This window comes from Panthera uncia (genome assembly GCF_023721935.1).
Source record: "Panthera uncia isolate 11264 chromosome D3 unlocalized genomic scaffold, Puncia_PCG_1.0 HiC_scaffold_8, whole genome shotgun sequence".
Classification (NCBI taxonomy): Eukaryota; Metazoa; Chordata; class Mammalia; order Carnivora; family Felidae; genus Panthera; species Panthera uncia.
In genome coordinates, this window is record NW_026057586.1 from 79,953,634 (window position 1) to 79,973,187 (window position 19,554).

Here is a 19,554-nt window from a genome sequence, read left to right on the forward strand (position 1 = left end):
CCATTCCCAACTTCCCAGCTCCCTCCGGTCTCCCAACTCTCCCTCCCGAGGGGTGCAAGTGAGCAGGGGGCCCTGAGGTTCTACCCTCGGGGGTGCTCCCGGAGGCTGCCGCTTGCGTTCCCTGGAGCCCTTCTGGCGCCGGACAACTTGGAAGTCTTTAGGGAGAGCGAGCGAGCGAGCGCAAAGCGGAGGAGGTGTGTGTTGGAGGTGGGCAGGCTCCAGCGGTGGCCGATCCTTTGTAGGCAGCGGTAGCCGCTAGTGTGGGCGAGCCGTCCCCGGCACAGACCCCCACCCCCCACCCGGAGCCACCATGCCCGCGCCCCCGCCTCGCCGCCAGCTTCCCTGCTAGGAGCAAGAAGGGATGTGGTGAATGCACCGGCTTCACCGAGCGAGGTAACCGTCCCTGCAGATGGCCCGGGAGGCTCGGGAGGGAGCCCGCCGGCCGAGCGGGCTCCGGGAGGCGCGAAACGGCGGCGGGACTCCGGCCCCGCCCGGGACTGCGCCGAGCCCGGCGTTGCGGGGGATGTGGCGCGGCCCGGAGCTCCCCGGCGCGTGGAGCCAGGCGGGGAGGCGCGCGGCCCGGCGAGCGGCGGGGAGGTTTGCAGGACGCGCGGCCTGGTTCTGTCACAGCGCATCTAGCTTGCCTCCGCCAGCCCCGAGCTGCCGCTGACCGCGACCGGGCGCGCGAGGGGACGGTCCCCGCGGCCCCCGGCGGAAGGCAGCGCACGTGGGCGACGCCAGCCCCGCGTTCTTTTGTTGCCAGCCGGCCGCGGGGCTCCCATCACCGCCTCGCCCAAGCCCCAAGGGTGTGGTGAGGGGAGCTGCTGGGGAGTCGGGCCTCGCGAGCCGTCCTCGTCGGCCCCACTCCTCCGGGTCTCCGGCCACCGCAGACCTGGGTGGGACCCAGCCTTTCGCTTCAGCGGCTGCGAAGCTTTGGGGGGGGGGGCATCCTTGGCTCCCCCTTCCCAGTGCAGCCGGGTGTGGGGGGAGGAGATCCCTACTTGGAAACGTGGAGGAGATTGGAAAGCGATCAGAGCGGGGAGGCAGGCTCATCCGGGCTTGAACAGTTCTGCAGCTGTTCCTTTACGTGCTTGCAACCCCGGCCCATTCTCCCCGTTGCGTCGGACCTCCGAGTTGGATCCAGCGCCTGCCGCGTAGAATTTGTCCGGGACGCGTTTTGTCCTCCTCGGCCGGAGCTTGGGCCTGCACTTTCAGCGAGCCAGGCCCGGCTGAAGCTCGGAGAAACTCCCCTCGGCCTGGCCGCTCGTCAAAATGCCCGTCCGGGGCTGGAGAGCCGAGAAAGCCTGGAGATCGCGCAGCCCCGGCGGCCTGCAGAGCGCTGGCCTGCCGCGCCCAGCAGCGCGCCTCCCTCCCCACTGCTGCGCGGCCGCTCTCCTGCCTTTTCTGTTCGGCTACTTTTAATTTTTACCGTTGCTGAAGGTGGGGGGAAAGGGGAGGACTCTTACTGTTAAGGGACTTTTCATTTTAAGGCCTGTAACTGATAAAGGATGAACGCGAATTCTCCTTGGGGCTGGGTCTCTTGATCTGCGTATCTTTCCCCCTCTAGGTTCTTGGTTTTGCAAGAGGCGGGTTACTGTAGACGTTTTGCCTGCTGCAGGAGAATATGCCTCCTGTGACTTTTAATACACAGAGCCGTGATGTCCTTCTGTAAGTCTGACGGAGAAAAACAGTTCTCCAAAGGACACTAGGTTTTTGTTTTGTTTTTGGTTCGTGCCCAATGGCTTCCAAAAATACCCAGGCCTTATCTTTATTGGCCCTTCCAGAAGTCCAGACAAATTTGACGGGCAGCTGGCTTATCATGGGGGAGCCTGCGCAGGGGAGATGCGAGCCTCGCCGCCTCCTCTCAGCCTGACCCGGGTCTTTTGCAAGAGGTTGTGCATAGTCATAGAGTAATAACAACGATAATAATAACGGGACTTTCCACAGCCTCCTTCAGCTGAGAACGGAGGTGCTGGTAGCTGGACACTGGGGCCCAGCTGCGCCCTCCTGTCACTAGAATTGTACCTCCAACCTCTCTCTCTCTCTCTCTCTCTCTCTCACTCTCTCTCTCTCTCTCTGTGTTTCCTGGCCTCAGAGCAGGACCCTGCTCGGGCACAGGGCGCCAGGCACACCATGGCCGACGCAGACGAGGGCTTTGGCCTGGCACACACTCCCCTGGAACCTGATTCGAAGGATCTACCCTGTGACTCCAAGCCCGAGAGCACGCTAGGGGCCCCCAACAAGTCTCCGTCATCCCCGCAGGCCGCCTTCACCCAGCAGGTAAGAAGACAGCTAGCCTGGAAGCCCTTTGCAAAAACCAAAGGCCCTCCTGTGGGGGAGGGGAGGAGGGTGGATTGCCCGTTGCTCATAATTGTCCCCTTTTCCTTTTTATCTCCACTCATTCCACTTTCCTATGCCCTGCATCCCCCCCCCATACTAGTATATTCCAATCCACTTTATTGTGACGATAATCTTTATGACCAGAGGATTTTGGAAATACATTGAAGTTGTTATAGAGAAGCCTTCATTATCTGGCTATTTGGGGCCAGCTAACAATAGCCCAAATCATTCCTTTGCTGCTGCACTAGGTATAGGCTCAGCCCTGAGCACCTCATTAAGGGCTGGGTCAGCGGCTGCTTCAGGCCGGCGTGAGCGATGGCTTGACCCTTCTTCAGATCTTCCTTAGCCTTCGCCTCCGCCCGCCTTCCCCTAGCCGCCGCCCAGACCCTCGAGTTGCACTATTTGTCTTGGGCCGGGCTCTGGAGGGCTGGCTCGCTCTGGCCGGTGGAGGGGAGCGCCGGGCCGTGCCAAGAGATTGCAGGGAGCCGCAGGCTCCCCTGGATGGAAGCTGGGCCATCCAGTTAGAAGGTGAGAGGCCTCCTAGGCCGCGTGCTCTGTGCCCTGTTCCCCCCAGCGCTCTGGGTGCTCCAGGCGGCCCCTGGAGCCCTCCCATAATTTTAAATAAGGTGTCAGTTGGTGCAAAGCGGGGTGACTTGGTCCGAAGAGATATTTGCACGTAGCTAAAGCCCTTCTTTGGGATTTCCATGGACGTCCTTCCTGCCTACCTCATTGACTCTCCTTTTTCCCCTTCCCGGCTCAGGAAAATGTGTGAATAGCTGTAGAGCACAGTGGGTACACGGTTTGGGGGACTTCGATTTTCTTTCCGGAAAAGCAAATCTGCTTATTAAGACACTTGGGGATGATTGCAAAACGAAGGTTTTGTCTAGAAATTTTTCTGCGTCGGTTCGGTAAAATAACTTCGAGCTGCATAGCGGAAACGTTAAACGGTTTCGGCTGCTCCCATCATCAAAAAACAGCTCGAAGCGAATGAAGTTGGGTGTGAGAACCTAGGAGGTTTGTTAATAGAGGCATCAGAGGATTAACTTTTTGGACCGTGGGAACCTCTTATACGATCTACACATTTTTCAGTTTACATTTTCTCTTACGGCCATATTTGCACCACCGCGAGACTCAACACGCATATATGCATTGTTTGCACGTCTGTGTGTTTGTGGGTGCCCATGGGGGTGGCTACGTGAGAATGTTCTGAGTGGGCCTTTTGAGGTGGAGTGTTTTTGTTTTTGCTTTTGTCTTTTAGTTGCCTCTTGGCTAAAAGGGTTTGCGATTGGCCCCAGTTTTTTTGTTTTTTTTGTTTTGGTTTTTTAAAGTCTGTTCTCATGGACGCACTAGCGGACCCTGATGGTTGGGGACTTTTCTCTAGCCTTGTGTTGGTGGCGTTAGGAGACAACAGGGCATCGTGGGGAGGTACACGGAGCTTGTACAGGGATTCCTGGGCAGGGCTGCTGGTGCTCCAGAGCTGGCTGGGGGCAGTTCTCAGCCTCAGAGCCCAGAGGCTCCGGAGGGAAGGAGAAGTCTGTGTTTGGGGGGCAGCTGGGGGGAAGGGAAGGCCCACTGCTCCTGGGGCCGGTCCGTGTGACTTTTCTCTCCTCTCTCTAGGGCATGGAAGGGATCAAGGTGTTTCTCCACGAAAGAGAACTGTGGCTGAAATTTCACGAAGTCGGCACAGAAATGATCATAACCAAGGCCGGAAGGTGAGCTGGCCACCTCTGCTGGGGTGGGTGGGGTGGGGGGCGCCTGGGCAACTTTGGGGGGAGACAAAGGAGGGAAGGTCTCGGAGATGCGAGAGACAGAGACGGGGGCAGAGAAAAGAGAGACCAGAGCAGAGCCGAGCAGAGAGAGAGAGAGAGAACGAATGTGTTTTGTTTGACCCGATTTTGGATAAAGATGCTTGGAGAATTCCTCCATTGACCTGCATGGCTGGTGGAGGAAACGCCTGTTGGATTCACCTCCGAAAGAGGGCATTTCTCCCACCTCGTATAGGAGAAGAATCCAGAGCTTTGGGGGCCATACTAAGTGGACGGGTTGGTCGTGGGAGAAAGTGGGACGGGCAGGGAGAGAGAACGGGGAACCGGGGAGGTGCGGAGTCGGCACGGAGATGAGACCCGCTCTCAGCCTTGACTCCTGGCCCCCACCCTCCGTCCCACCCTCCCTGACCTTGGAGCGGCTCCAGAGTCCCACCCGATTGCCAAACTCCGAATCGCTGAATGTATTCGCTACCTCTTTCATTGTTTATAGAAAGCGGGAGAAGCCTTTGAAACTGAACCGGGGCTCGGCCGGGCTCTATATATACAGACACCGATAAACACGGCAGTTTGGCCAAGACACTCACCCCAGAGTTCCTATTAAAAGCTCGCAGGGTTTTTTGTTTTGTTTTGTTTTTTTTTTTTGCTAGAAACGCTAAACTTCTGGGGGAAGCTATTTGGAGGGTCATGCAACTCTGTATCCCAGGGGCGACTGTGTGTGCACGAGCCCGGGCCTGGGGACGTCCTCACCACAGGCCTCCCAGTGCCGCAGGGGCCCTCCGTGTCCCAAGGGCAGAAAGTCCGGAGTCAGCCCCGGACAGGCTCGTGAAGCCGGCCACCGAGTGTGTGAAGGGGGGGAGGGGGGAGCCGCCTCACCAGACGCCCCCGGTTCTCCAGCCCGAGCCTCCCGCAATAAACTGACAACAGTGACATTTATTATTATTTGAAATTAAACAACGTTTGCTCCCCCGCTCGGCCTGAGTGAACCAGGAGGCGCGTTCTGTTTACACTGAAGAACTGAGTTCTTCTTCCCAATCTGTTCTGGAAGGAAAGACACGGCCGGGCCCCCTCTCCCCCTCAGCCTGAGCTGAGGGGATTTAACTATAAAAGGCCTGGGAAGCCTCCCTCGAGCTTGCTTGCAGGCGCGGAGCTCAGGCAGATAAACACCACCAGGCTTTGGCTCCAAGGCCTCCCTTCACTCACCCCTTCCTGCCATCCCTGGGTGAGCCAGGATCCAGCAGCCCGTCCTTCTGCCCCGGCCAGCCTCGAACCCGCCTTCTGGCTTTCTGGGGAGCGCTCCATCCCCCTTCGCGGGAGGGCTGGGAAACTGGAGCCCGCCCGTGCGCGCTGAGGGGAGCGGGGGCACAGCGCCTTGCAGACCCCCGAAGCACCCGCCTGCCCCTGAGTCCATCCTGGTTCAGGCCCCGGTGTCTCCAAAACCAAACCCGGATGGGTTTTGAGTTTCTTTGCCGGGGGCCGGAGGGCTTAGACTCTCCCAGGAAGAGCACCAGGTGCCTTGGAGAAGTTGGGGGGCGGGGGAGTGGTGGGATTGAGGAATAAATGTCGGCTGGGGGCTCGTGGCAAGGTCACCAGTTGAGCTCTACGCTGGGGGTGGAGGACCAAAGCCCGGACAGAAGGTACACGGGTGCCCACGGGTGTGCACACACCTCGGTGCCCGCATGTGGGTGCATAGCGGCCAACGCACCTGCCTGCACGGAGGAGGCCAGCTTTTCGCCTGAGAAGGCTCCTTCTGCCCCTAGATAAAAAACCAGGTCTCTGGCTCTGAAAAGAGCATTTACAAAGAGCAGAAATGGAGGCCCTGGTTCTCTCTAGAAGCCCTTGCCTCCAGGTTTCTATTTTCCTCCCGGTTACAAATAATCACCAGCCTCCAGCTCACCTCTGGGCCTTTCTCCTCCCCAGAACTCGCAGGGAAACCCGGAGTGGATTTTGGCAGGAGCGGAGCGGGGGTCACTTCTCTCCTGAGCGCTTCTCAAACTGTAGCTTCTTCCATTAAAATGTGGGGACGCGCTCTTTAAAACGTTGGCATCAATTTTCTCTTTCTCTCTCTGTCTCTGTCTCTGACTTTCTGGGTCTCCCTCCTTGTCTCCCCTAGGCGGATGTTTCCCAGTTACAAAGTGAAGGTGACGGGCCTTAACCCCAAAACGAAATACATCCTCCTCATGGACATCGTTCCCGCGGATGACCACAGATACAAGTTCGCAGACAATAAATGGTAGGCCCCGGCGTGGGCAGTTGCGGGGGAGCAGGGAGGAAAGTGGGGGGAAAAAAACCTCCTCCCCTCCCCCGCACTGAACGAAGCAACATCTTCTGAACTCCTACTGTGCCTTCGAGGCTCTTGCTGCTATCCCCACGCATCCTCCGGACCACCCCGAGAGAAAGAAACAGCAGCCCTTAGCCCCCATTTTATAGACAAGAAAACTGAGGCTCACGGGAGGTAAAGGGCTTGTTATCTGTTGCTGCAGCCGCGGGTTGTGGATTTTTCAAAAGGGTATTGTTTCCAAGCGCTGGAGGTATTTCTGGGGGCATAAAACCATTTACAGTCATTTTTTATGAGTTACCTGCTTTGAACATGCCTTTTTATGAAATTGCAAAGTCGGGCCGTGGTATTTGAGTCAAACAGGCAAGAGAGGAGAGGTCCATTCCTTGGGTGGATTGCTCCCCGTGGCTGCCCAGCAAACGGAGGCTCCAAGAGGAAGGCCCGTTTGAAAGCCCTCAAGGATTTTTCTTAGACTTTTTTTTTTTGTGTGTGTGTCCAGAGGCTTCCAGAACCCACCGATTGTCTGAGGGCCGCCAGGCTGCGGTGCCCCTGGTGCAGGGGAAGGAGCGAGGTGGAAGAAAAGAGAGCCGGGTGGGGGCTCGCCTGGCTGCAGGCGTTCTGGGCGCCTGGGCTCGTCGATGCCAGGGGAGGGTCAGGACATTTCCAGATCGTTCTCTTAGTCAGCTGCCCTCGCCAGCACCACGGGGCCGCTAAGTCTGGGTGGGTTTCCGCCCCATCTCGGTCTAGGTCTGTGACGGGCAAAGCAGAGCCCGCTATGCCGGGCCGCCTTTATGTGCACCCAGACTCGCCGGCCACTGGGGCACACTGGATGCGGCAGCTGGTCTCCTTCCAGAAACTCAAGCTCACCAACAACCACCTGGACCCATTCGGGCACGTAAGTACCAGGAGGGCTCCTCCGGTCCGCCCCTGCTCCCAGTCTCTCTCTGTCCGTCTGTGTGTCTCTCTTGTCCCCGCTTCTCTCCTCCCAGGGTTTCTCTCTCTTCTTGCCTCGTCACACTTCCAGCCTCTCCTTCCCTTGCTCCACTCCACCCGCCTGAGTCTTTTCCTCCAGGCTCCGGCCTTCCCTTCTCTTCCTTTTCCTCTGATTTCTTTCACCTTCTTCCCCTCTGGCTCCACCTCTCTCCTGTGCGGTCTTCTCTGTGGTCTGCTGTTCCTTGCTCTGGGGCCACCTTTCCCGGGGAACTGGAGAACCGGGCTCTTGGGGAGAGGGGAGCGCGCACCCCTGGCCTGGCCCCCAGTCCCATCTGTGATTAGGGGTGGCGGTTCCGTTTCAGATCTTCCGAAAACACGGTCCCTCTAGCCCAGTGGGTACGCAGCACCCGCACCCGCTGCCCAAAGGCTGGACCGTGGTGGGAGCCATAGATACCTTCCCTACTCGCTTCCAGATCTTGCCTTATTATTGAGACCTTCTGGCTGAGAGGGAGACCCCAGGCCACCTGCTCCCTCTTTTACGGATGGGGAAGCCAAGCTGCCAGAGACCAACCCTGATATCCCTTTTAGCTGATACTTTAGGGTTTATGTTTATCCCCCCCCCCCCCGACTTCTAGCCTTCCTCACCCCCAGTTCCCAGGATGGGCTGGGCACCAATTCCCACAGCAGGCACACCTAGACCAGGGTCCTAAACCTGGAGTCTGGTTGGAGAGAGCAGCCTTGGTGAACCCCCTGAATCTGCATGCAGGACATTGCATGTGCTGCCCCCCCTCCCCACCTTCCAAGAGAATTGTGTAGCTTTTAGTGGATTCTCTAGCTTTGAGTAGATTTCTCTTCACCAACGAAAAGCAAATGAAGAACAAAACGCCGATTTGGGGGGAAATGTCTCTAGGTCTTTTCATTGGCAATAATTAATCACCAAGACAGAACACGGTCTCCGGATTCAGTGTTCAAAACCCTTAGCTTGCTGATTCCACCATAAAATGGGCTGGTAGGTCTTAGGACACTTGACCCTCATGGCAGCCTAGAAATGAGGACAGAAATGTGGGAGGGGAGGGGAGTTGCCCAAGGTCATGCAGCTTGTATGTGGGAGCAGAGATCTGAGGCTTGATCTAATTCCAAGGGTGGTCTCTGTCCTGCCATGTGGTCTCTTTAGGGAAAATCAACAAACACATGGTACCCAGTTGAGGGAGCTGGGTTTGCAAGGATTTGATCCAGAGGGGAGACGGTTTGGGAAGGTCCAAATGGGAGACTTGGTCCCGTGGGGCCTTAGGGCTAAAACACTGAGCCCCCAGGGTCTGGGGTGGGGAGGGGACATTGAGTGCTTGCACCTCTGGCTGCTGGCCGCTGGGGAAGAGAGAAGGCAGGCCCATTCCCTTCCTGTGCGGTGGGAAGGAGCAGGGGGTGCAGAGGGGCGTCTCTAGACAAAACGCCTGGCCTCCTTTCCGTTTCAACCAGGCAGTTTGCCCGCAGCGGCCCGTAGGCCGGAGCGTGCACTGCACAGAAATGCCGTCGAGCGTGCGTGGGCGGTCAGCCGGCCAGGGTGACGCGCACCTGCGGGCACCGGACCGAGACTTTAGCTTAAGCGCTGGGGAGAAGCGGGACGGTTTTGTAAGCGTCCCGCGTGCTACTCCCGCCTGGCTGGCGGCCTCCCGCGGGCTGGGTGCGGGGGACCCTTTTGTGGGGGGTCTCCGTGGAACCCTGGTGCGCGGCTGCGGGACCGTGCTCCGGCCCCACGTGGGCGCCTAGCTTTTCCCCTGCGGTGCCTTCTGTGGTCGCGATGGGCTGGGCGCCCCGGGAAGGCTCGCAGCCCCGCAGCCAGGCTCCCGCACCCTGGAGCGTTTCTGGTCCTCCCGAGGGCACCGAGGAGGGAGGGTGCTCGGGGCTGCCCTGGACTGCCCTTCGCAGCCCTCCCCCACCCCCCAACTCCGGATTTGGGGTCCAGAGCCGCCCTAATGAAATTAGGAGTCATTAGATCGCCCTCGCGCTGATGTCTCGACACTGTCCCCGGCCGTCAAAGCAATTTGGCTAAGCCGGGACGATGGCCGCGCCGGCCGGGGGCTGCGGCGGCGCGCGGGGCCCCGCTGCGTCTCTCTGTCGCCACGCCGCCCCAGCCCGGCGTCGCTATCGGCCAGGGAGGCGGCCGGACCGCGGCGAGCCGGAGATTAGAGCCGCGCGGCCCGGGGTCGGGGAGCCGCGGGGCCCCGGGTTCGCGCCCCTTCTCCGCTTCCGCTCCCCCTCCTCCGGGCGGGTCTCAAGGGTTGGCCCAAGGACCCTGCCCCAGGGTCATCAACGCAAATAATCCAAGACACCGGGACAGCCTCTGGCCGCTCCAGTTGGCTGTCCTGGGGAGAAAGCAGGCCCGAGTTCCATCCAGCCCGTGGAGCGCGGCGATCGCCCTGATGCGTGTTGGCTTTCACAGCCTCCCGAAATCATCAAAAACCCGGCGTCCTCAAAGCAGCCAGGCCGGTTTTCCAAGTAAAGATGCTCATCTCCTAGGAATAGCCCTGTTCCAGCAGAGCCCCCCCCCCCCCCATACTGACTATATAGTAGCTGGATTCTCGGTACAGCTACCGAGGTAAGACCCTGTGTGCCCCCCCTCCCCGGGGGCGTTCCCCAAACACGAAGAAGGTAGAAAGGAAGGAGAAAGAACGCATTCCCCCCAAAAAGCAGATGCAGCCGTTCTGTGTCCCGCCAAATCTGGAGATCAGGCTCTCGTGGATCCTGAAATGTTGCTGACCTTATAGAAAGGGAACCAGGAAGGAAGCAGGCCCTCCTCTGCTGGGGGGTGAGATGGGAGGGGGGTGACAAGGAGATGCTTCCTCCCCCCAATCTCGCCATCCGTGGAGGTCCCCCCCCCCCCCCGTTCCATTATCCTCTTTTTTTTTTTTCATTGACGCTCCTTTGCACAGTCTGCAAACAAAAGGTGATTTTTATTCCAGTTCTGCAAACTGCTTGGTCTCTTCTTTTTCCATCTCTCGCAGGTTTATGGGGGGTGGGGCAGGGCGGAGGATGTTTGTTTGTTTGTGTCTTCTCCCCTTTCACTCCAAAATTGATGCTTAGACATCTCCCCCCACCCCCGCCCCAACTCCAGGCACAAGTTCCCTGCTCCTGACTTGCTTTCCTCCCATTTGGGTGGGGGGGGGGGGAAGTACCTTATGCAGGAGTTAATTTATTAAGCAAACTTTATTAAGAATTCTGATTTACTGCCGTGTGTGCTTTGGGTAGATTCCTGGAATATTACCCGGGCTTTTTTGGTTGGAAATTGTCATTTTTGAAATGTTTCTTTTTAATGAAATCACTGGCCCCTTTTCAAAACAGGAGGGAAAAAATCAGACATTTTTTTTTTTTTTGAGAGCCTGTACAAGGAGGCGAATTTTAGGGGTGGAAAGTGGGGTTTTATCTGGAAACAAAGGGGTTTTGATTGTTCTTACAATTTCGTTTTCTTTATGATTTTTAGATTATTCTAAATTCCATGCACAAATACCAGCCCAGATTACACATTGTGAAAGCAGATGAAAATAATGGATTTGGCTCAAAAAATACTGCGTTCTGCACCCACGTCTTTCCTGAGACTGCCTTTATTGCGGTGACTTCCTACCAGAACCACAAGGTAAGCTGAAACCTGGGAGCTAGCTCTGGGACTGTCTGTTCGTTTGCATGAAAACAATTGTGCAGGGGTCTCGTGCTGGAACCTTTAGACTTTAAAGGGATTCTTCGTTCCCTCGCCGCGGGCTGAGGCGGGACAAAGCTACAGATCGAGGACTGCAGCTGTTTGTACTATGTTCACATGTTTTGTATCACTGTGTCTGTCTCTGTCTCTGTGTGTCCCACACACACACACACACACACACACACACACACCAGTCAGACACAAGTTTATCAAACTGCAGGTGCCCATGCGTCCAAATGCAACAAGAAAGCATCTCTCTGGACTCATGAAGTGATCACCAAGGAGAAAGGTCACTTTTGTACGTGGCTCCCTGCTCTTGGGTGGGGGCCCGGTGGTACCCTTCATGGAGCTTTTTTTTTTTGGTGGTGGGGGAGGGTTGGGGGTCTCTCCTCCAGTCTGTCTTTTGGGTGCATTTCAACTTGAATTGGGACAAAGTTGCCAGAAGCCTTGGGCTTGGGTTTGCAAGATGCCTTCTCTAGTTAGACAAGACCCTGCACAACCACCGCTTGGGGAGGGGAGGGATACCTTGTTTTCAGGAAGCCGGCTGCAGTGTGGTGTAGACAGGGAAGGGTGCACATGGGTCCTGTCAACGACAGACCCCACGCTGTTCAAAATCCAGGCCCCGATTCGGGTGTTTCCAAGCTGGACAATGATATGTGAACAGGGCACCCCATAACCGCAGGTTGGGGGAGTATCTTTTATTCTTTCCCAGGGGAAAGGGCTCGTCTTGACTTGTCTTGGGTCATTTCTGTTCTTTAGACACTTGAGTGCCTCTGGATTCGTTTTACTGGCCGGAGGGCAGGACTGAATGATTCTTAAACCTACTTATGAAAAGACATAGAATCTGGGGGGGGGGGGGAGGCACCGTGGGGGTGCAGGTTGTTAGCATTAAGTAGTGGTTTAATTGGAGGACTGGCAAAGGGGAAATTAGCAGGTCCCATAGGGGATCAGTGAGGGCAGGTCCCTGGGGCAACACGAGGAGATAGTAGATGGGGGCATGGGAATGTCCTCCCTCTCCACAGCTCCTGTCCCCACTTGCCAGGAAGGGTGGCAGGAAGTTACAGGGACTGGGAAGAGGTGGGAGAGGACAGGGCAGGGTGAAGGGTGGGTTTAGCAAAGCCTCTGGTCACCCCGGGAAGGTCAGTCCAGTACGTGCCGGGTGTCAGAAAGTGACCCCCCACCCGCCCCAGTGAAGCCAGGGCACTTACAAGATAGTAATCTCCAAATTCAGATTGTCAGTCACCAAGCCAAGCTGTGATGGATGGTCCCTTCTGGACCACAAGGCCTGCCTCGGGGCCCCAGGTCTTGAGAGAGCTTCCCTCCAGAAAGAAAACTCACTCTCCCCAAAGTGCAATGACTTTTTAAAGGGGAAGAAGGATTTTTTTCTGGGATCCAAGCCCCGACTCGTCAAACCAGCAAGAGCAAAAAACATTAAGGCCAAATACCCTGAAAATTGCAAAACTGTTTCAGGCTAATTTGAGTCTGGCTGTTAGAAACCTGTTTCCTCTATGGCTGCTGTCAATCTATGTTTAACTTTGCGGTGACAGTCACAGGGGAAAAAAATTGGAAAAAATAGTAGCAAGGACGTTCAGTCTCCCTCCCTCCCTCCCTCCCTCCCTCCCTCTCATACATATGCACATACAGCCATGTATTACACATACGTATCTACACACACACACACACACACACACACACACACCTGACAGAGGGTCCAAAGATATATGAGATCTTCTTTTCTTTTCTTTCTTTCTTTTCCTCTAAGAAAGCCCAGGCTCCTACAGAAAGGACAGGAAGTGTTAGACTCAGCCTGCTGGAGAGTAGGTCCTGGGGGGGAGATCCCTAAGCTCTGCGTAGTTAGGATCTTAGGGCCCATCCAGCCTGGCTAGATCTGGGGAACATGAGCACACTCTTGTCTCTGTCCTTCTTTCCGTCTCTTTCTTTGCTTTATTGAGGCATAACCGCCCAGCAATAAACTGCGATATATGAAGCATACAGTTTGGCCAATTTGACAGGTGTGTTCTACCCACAAGACTGTCATCGCGACCTCTTGTGAATCTACCTGACACGCTCAGGTTTCTGTTATTTCTTTCTTTCTTTTCTTTTCTTTTTTTTTAAGTCTGTTCATTTATATTGAGGGAGGGAGAGAGAGCATGAGGAGGGGAGGGGCAGAGAGAGAGAGAGGGAGAGAGAGAGAGAATCCCAAGCATGCACTGTGCTGACAGTGCGATGCAGGGCTCGAACTTACCAACTGAGATGATGACCCAAGCCGAAACCAAGAGTTGGATGCTGAACCGACTGAGCCACCCAGGCGCCCCCCCGCCTCCAATTTTTTTTTCCAGATTTCTGTTTTTAAAAAGGTATCTTCCCCAGTGAATATATTTAGTGATCCATGCGCGTGAAAGAGTGTCTGCCCAACGGGGTGTGTACTTTGTGAGGTTTGAGCACAATCTAGGGGATTGTGTATCTAAATGCTCATGGGTCTAAAAATGTGTGTCTCCAAATATGAATCTGGATGGATAGGGTTCCCATGTGGGAATTTTTAAAAAAAATTTTTTTAAATGTTTATTTATTTTGGGAGCGGGGGGCACAGCATGAGTGGGAGAGGGGCAGAGAGAGAGGAGAGAGAATCCCAGGCAGGCCCCACCCTGTCAGCACAGAGCCCGATGTGGGGCTGGAACTCGAGAAACCGTGAGATCATGACCTGAACCGAGATCAAGAGCTGGACAGTTAACCGGCTGAGCCACTCAGGTGCCCCTGGGTTTTGTTTTTTTTTTTAATTGGTTGGGCCATAAAGGTTTTTGAGCCCACCTGACACCCAGAAGAGGGATTCCATCGGAGGGAACTTGCAGTCACTCTCTCCCATATGAGGTTTCCCCCACTTTTTAGTGGTAAGGTACCAAAGGCACTCATTTTTATCAGGAGGTAGTCTAAAGCAGTACATTTTTCCAGTCCAGTCCAGTCCAGGGCCCCTCCGGACGTTCCCTGCATGGATGTATGACATGTGACTTGACTAAGAGGGCCAACCTGCGTGCGGTTTGTGGACTCTGTCTTGCTCCCTTAGGGTCCCACCTGGGCGAGGTGTTGAGACCCCCTGACTTCTTGGGCAGAAGCCACCTGAGCTGCCACTCATCGTTGCATAAGGTTAAGGTGGGACTCTGGAGGCGGGCTGCCTGGGTTGAAGTCCATTTGATTGGGCATAGTTACTGGACTCAGTTTTCCTCCTCTGTACAATGGGGAGAACACAAGCATTGTTTTCATCACTGTGAGGACCAAACGAGATAATCCTCGGAAAATTCGTAGTGCTGAGCCTGGCAAAGAGTAAGCACAGTTAGTGATGAAGTCACTGACTTACTGCTCAACTGATCTGTTTGCAACAGGGCAGCTCCTTCCAGAACACGCTCGGAAACCCTTTGCCCTGCCCTGGCCACGTTAGGTTCCGAAAAACTGAGATTTTTTTTTTTTTTAATTTTTTTTTCAACGTTTTTTATTTATTTTTGGGACAGAGAGAGACAGAGCATGAACGGGGGAGGGGCAGAGAGAGAGGGAGACACAGAATCTGAAACAGGCTCCAGGCTCCGAGCCATCAGCCCAGAGCCTGACGCGGGGCTCGAACTCACAGACCGCAAGATCGTGACCTGGCTGAAGTCGGACGCTTAACCGACTGCGCCCCCCAGGCGCCCCCCGAAAACTGAGATTTTAAAGAAGTTCCTCTTACTGTGGTTGCACAACAGCTACAAACATTAGTCTTTGTGGTTGAGTCGGTTCATTCCCCGAACATGCCATCCATCCAAGGGCTCTTTGCCCCACATTATGCTTTGGAAAAATGAGCAAGGACAGAAAAGCCGTCCACGTGATTAAATCGCCAGGACAGTTCGGGACACTGACGAGCCGCTGATTTTTGATGTCAACGGCCCGGTGCCTTCACGATGCCCTCTCTCTGCTTGGATGCGGGTACCAGGCGGAGGCAGGTGCGTGGCAGGGTTCACGCGTTGGGCTGCAGTCACGCACCCGCACGCCGCCGGGCTCCTAATGACACGACGTATTCCCTCAGCCCAGCTGTGATCCCCAAGCTGGATTTGGGAGTTATTTCCCCAGATGGTTGACAGCTTGGAAAAGATATTTAAAAACTCGACTCGTCCAGAACGACGTTTGCTCTGTGAAACACGTTTTTGTAAGGTTTTCACTGAAGCTGTCAGCAGCGTCCAGAGCGATCCCTAGAAATATTTAGGTGTTAAAAAAAGGTCACGTGGGCATTTCATTTCTCTGCTCACGCAACAATGGCTGTGTTTGCAAGCGGCCGTCCCCCCGATATTAACTTACCTCGCCATTAAGAGGCATTTTTTCTTCCTGCTTAAATCATTGTGTAAGGAGCCTGTATTTATGAGGTATGAGCTTTCTGGTTGGGACCAGGAAATGAACCCCTAATAGAGAGACATAATTAAGATTTTTGGCCCTCGCGAGGGTGTTTTTTTTTTTTTTTTTCAAAAGCAAGAATTCCCAACAATTATTCTCATTAATTTTTACAACCTCTGTCTCACTGGTCCGAGCTGGCATTTATATTTGTTTTTTTTTCCCCACCGCCACCCCCCCTCCCCCGGATGTCCGGTTATATGCTGACTTTGGAGGGAAGTCAGTTTCAGTGGAGCCTTTTAGTGGAACTCAGACGTCTGACTCTATCAGCCTGTGTGCCCGTGAGTGAGCGAGCCACAGCACGCGGCGGTGTGTCAGGAAGGACGTATCCTAGAGGCGGTTGTACAGAACAAGGCGGACTTTGCCACCTTCAGCCAAGCTTGTAGGTTCACGTTTCTCCAGGGTGATAATTCTTAATAACCTACGGGCGTCTGGACTCAGTCTACAAAGCCAGATGTGTGTAAGATCAACCTACCTAGGGGTACGTGTAGCAGATTGTGTTTGTCCTATGCGATCATACTTTTGGAAGCTCAAAAACCTTTTGGTTTTTGGAAGCAGTAAACCTTTTGGTGAGGAGTGGTGTCAGGGAAAAAGATTTTTGCTGATAAAAGACTTCCTCCGCCCCTTGCCCCCCCCCCCCGCCCCCCGCATAATAATTGTTTGTCCTGAGCGCTTGGAGGAACAGTGACATCATGGACCAGGCATTAATTCAGCCCCGATACCACACCCTGACTGTCTTCAATATTTCCAGAGACTGGCTTCAGTCACTTGAAGGCGAGGGGCGGATTGGGGGCGTGGAGTGCAGCAAGGATTCCCTCCCTCCCTTCTTAAATGATCGAATATTTACTTAGCATATCGAGAATTTCTCCCCCTCCTTTTTTTTTTTTTATTTTTTTAATTTTTTTATTTAAAAAAATTTTTTTTAACGTTTATTTATTTTTGGGACAGAGAGAGACAGAGCATGAACGGGGGAGGGGCAGAGAGAGAGGGAGACACAGAATCCCAAACAGGCTCCAGGCTCTGAGCTGTCAGCACAGAGCCCGACGTGGGGCTCGAACTCACGGACCGCGAGATCATGACCTGAGCAGAAGTCAGCCGCTTAACCGACTGAGCCACCCAGGCGCCCCTCTCCCCCTCCTTTAAAAAACAAAAACAAAAACGTGATTTATGGTCAGTTGGGTTGCATTTTATTGTGACAAAGCCTGAGTGGGAAAAAAAAAGCTCCAGGAGGGGATGGGTCTTTGGACTCCAAAACAGAAGTGGCTTCGGGAGTGCACATGTTAAAGACTGTTTTCCTAAGAGATTTTATAGACTTTTCTACTCGTTCTGAAGAGTCAAGTCAAGATCAGGAAGTTGTAGGAATGGGCATGGTTTAAAAAAAAAAAATGAGGGGGGAAGGAATGTGTATACACATAAATACTCACACCTACTTTAAAAGTTTTAAAATAGATTTTGTTTTTATAAGAGAAGTTTTAGGTTTACAGCAAAGTTAAGTGGAAAGTACAGAGAGTTCCCATAGACCCCTTGCCCCCCACCCTTCCCAAAGGCTCCCTCACCATCAACATCCCCCACCAGAGTGAGACATTATTACAATCGATGAATGCACATTGACACATCGTAATCACCCGGAGTCTAATTTAGGGTTCACTTGTGGTGTCGTACATCCTGTGGGTTTGGACAAACATGTGAGGACGTGTGTCCGCCGTTAAGTATCACACAGAATAGTTTCACTAAATGTCCTCTGGGCTCTGCCTTTTCATCCGTCCCTCCCCACACAACTTCTGGCCACCATTGACCTTTGCCTTTCTAAAATGTCCTATGGTTGGATTCATATACCAGATCTTAAAAACGTTAATTTTGTATGTTTGTTTTTTCATCGCAAACGCACACACATGTACACATACACAATATAGTGATTTCACGCTCATTATAGAGTCTTGGGGTGGGAAGGAAACCTTATAAAGACATCTCTTCTGGAAAACAGAACATACCAGAATGCCTGCCCCCCCCCTGGATGTGCCACGGATGAATTATGGGTGCATTCACTAATTACTCCTGGTTTCTCAAAGAAACTTGCTCAGTTTCTCAAAGTCTGCAGCTCTGCTACGGGGGGGGGGGTAGATGAGGTGTTTTTCGTGTGTACTTGGCATATGATGTGACCACAAAGAGAAAAGTGTTCTCGCTTTGATGATCTTTCCGTTCATCTATCAGGGAGAGAGTACAGAACCAATTTGTGTAAGTTCGTCTCGAAAAGTGCCTCGTCTCCCCTCACAACAAAGTGAGGGCGGGCCTTGTATTTAGAACTTTCTGTGGGTGCCAGCAGAGAGAATTTGATACAATAGTTTTCCTTTTATTGAATAGCTGGTGATTCTGGTTTGACGCGTAGAGAAGGTTACATGTATAAAATAAATGTAAACAAGAAGTGCTTTGACTGAGATCACGATACTAAGCAGACCCGCGTGCAGTATAGATAGGGTACAATCATGATAACGAAGGTGAAGCTAGTGTCCCTGAATCTGCCCTGCTGGCTGTAACGGTGATTTGATGAGGGCGCCTGGGTGGCTCAGTCGGTTGAGCGGCCGACTTCAGCTCAGGTCATGATCTCGCAGTTCCTGAGTTCGAGCCCCGCGTCGGGCTCTGTGCTGACAGCTCGGAGCCTGGAGCCTGCTTCGGATTCTGTGTCTCCCTCTCTCTCTGCCCCTCCCCGCTCCTGCTCGCGCTCTCTCTCAAAGATAAACATAGGGGCGCATGGGTGCCTCAGTTAAGCATCTGATTTTGGCTCAGGTCATGATCTCACGGTTCTTGGGTTCGAACCCCGCTTTGGGCTCTGCGCTGACAGCTCAGAGCCCGGAGCCTGCTTCGGATTCTGTGTCTCCCTCTCCCGCTCGCACTCTGTCTCTCTATCTCAAAAACAAATCAAAACATTTTTTAAAAAGTAAACACATAAACATAAAAAAAGGCTCCTTTAAAAAAAAAGGGATTTGATGCATAAACATGCGATTCACACACAGCTTTTAGGAAGTACTTCTAGCAAAGTCCATACGGTGGGACTGTTTCCCCTGTTCTGTTACTGAGTATTGTACATTACAACCGAAATTTCCAAGAACAGGGATCGCGCTTCTTTATCTAGAAGATTGAAGGGGTTTGGAGCGGTCTGACAGGTATCATGTATGTTACCGTTCTGTATTTTGGTATTGATTTAATTAGACACCATCTTCTACCTGGGCTGGCTATAACCCTTGTCTGTGAAGCTGAATGAACCCGGCATGAGGCAGAGCAGAATTTTGGAAGCAGCCGAGTTTTTCCAAACGGCGATCGCCGCCACGCTGCGGGGGGAGCGACACCGTGTCAACGCGCACAACTTTCCAGGCGGGGTCGGGGGGGGGGGGGGCGGCGCACCGAGTGTCGGGGGCCTAGATCGTGTTTGGGGCACAACATGGCAGGATTAAAAAACAAACACAGCTGGAGTGATGCGGGGTATGACTCCACTTAATGGGCAAACCGAAACCAGGTTTTTTTCCCCTTTTCCAAGCGGTCTGATCTAGGACATTTTTCAAAGCCTCCTCTCGAATGAAGTGGTGGGTTCCGTTGACGTGACTGGCTTAATTTGCCGCCTTTGGTTGCCAGAGGCTGCGTTTCCAGCCATCAAGTGAAAACCCAAGTGTCTCCCTCCCTCTCTCTCTCTCCTTCCTTCAGATCACCCAATTAAAGATTGAGAATAATCCCTTTGCCAAAGGATTCCGGGGCAGTGACGACATGGACCTACACAGAATGTCAAGAATGCAAAGGTAAGAAGCTGGAATTCTGGGCTCCTTTGTCCCCACCCAGAAAAGGGAGAAGCGGCCACCCACGGCTTAAACCTTAAAGGATGGGACAGCCTGGGGGGAGGGGCGTGTGCCCCCTTGGGGGGCAGGACAGGGAGGAAGCACGAGGGAACTTGATGTTCTCCATCTGCCCTGGGGGGGGGGTGGACAAAAGCAAGAACTTTCTCTCCCCTCTTTCTTTGCTGTCGCCCACCTTCCCATGAAGTCAGTCCTTTCTCTTTCTTCCCATAAGTCACAGCCGATGAATGATTTTCTTTTTGGCAACAGCTCTCCGTAAATGAAAGGGAAGTTAATGACTTGATTTCCTGGGGGTGA

General features: G+C 53.9%; 1 protein-coding gene across 2 annotated transcripts in view; it reads left to right on the top strand.

The window, feature by feature from the left end:
- Positions 1-253: 253 nt before the first annotated feature.
- TBX5 (T-box transcription factor 5) overlaps positions 254-19,554 on the top strand; it is a 46,124-nt gene continuing 26,823 nt past the window's right edge. Inside the window, exons 1-7 of one of the 2 annotated variants that reach the window (XM_049619296.1) lie at positions 254-393; positions 2,096-2,280; positions 3,958-4,052; positions 6,217-6,336; positions 7,129-7,276; positions 10,793-10,945; positions 19,112-19,203. In XM_049619296.1, coding sequence (XP_049475253.1) covers positions 2,134-2,280; positions 3,958-4,052; positions 6,217-6,336; positions 7,129-7,276; positions 10,793-10,945; positions 19,112-19,203 — 755 coding nt within the window. In that variant the 5' untranslated portion in view covers positions 254-393; positions 2,096-2,133. Of the gene's footprint in view, positions 394-2,061; positions 2,281-3,957; positions 4,053-6,216; positions 6,337-7,128; positions 7,277-10,792; positions 10,946-19,111; positions 19,204-19,554 lie in introns of those variants that run through there. The other variant, XM_049619295.1, reaches the window with a different exon arrangement.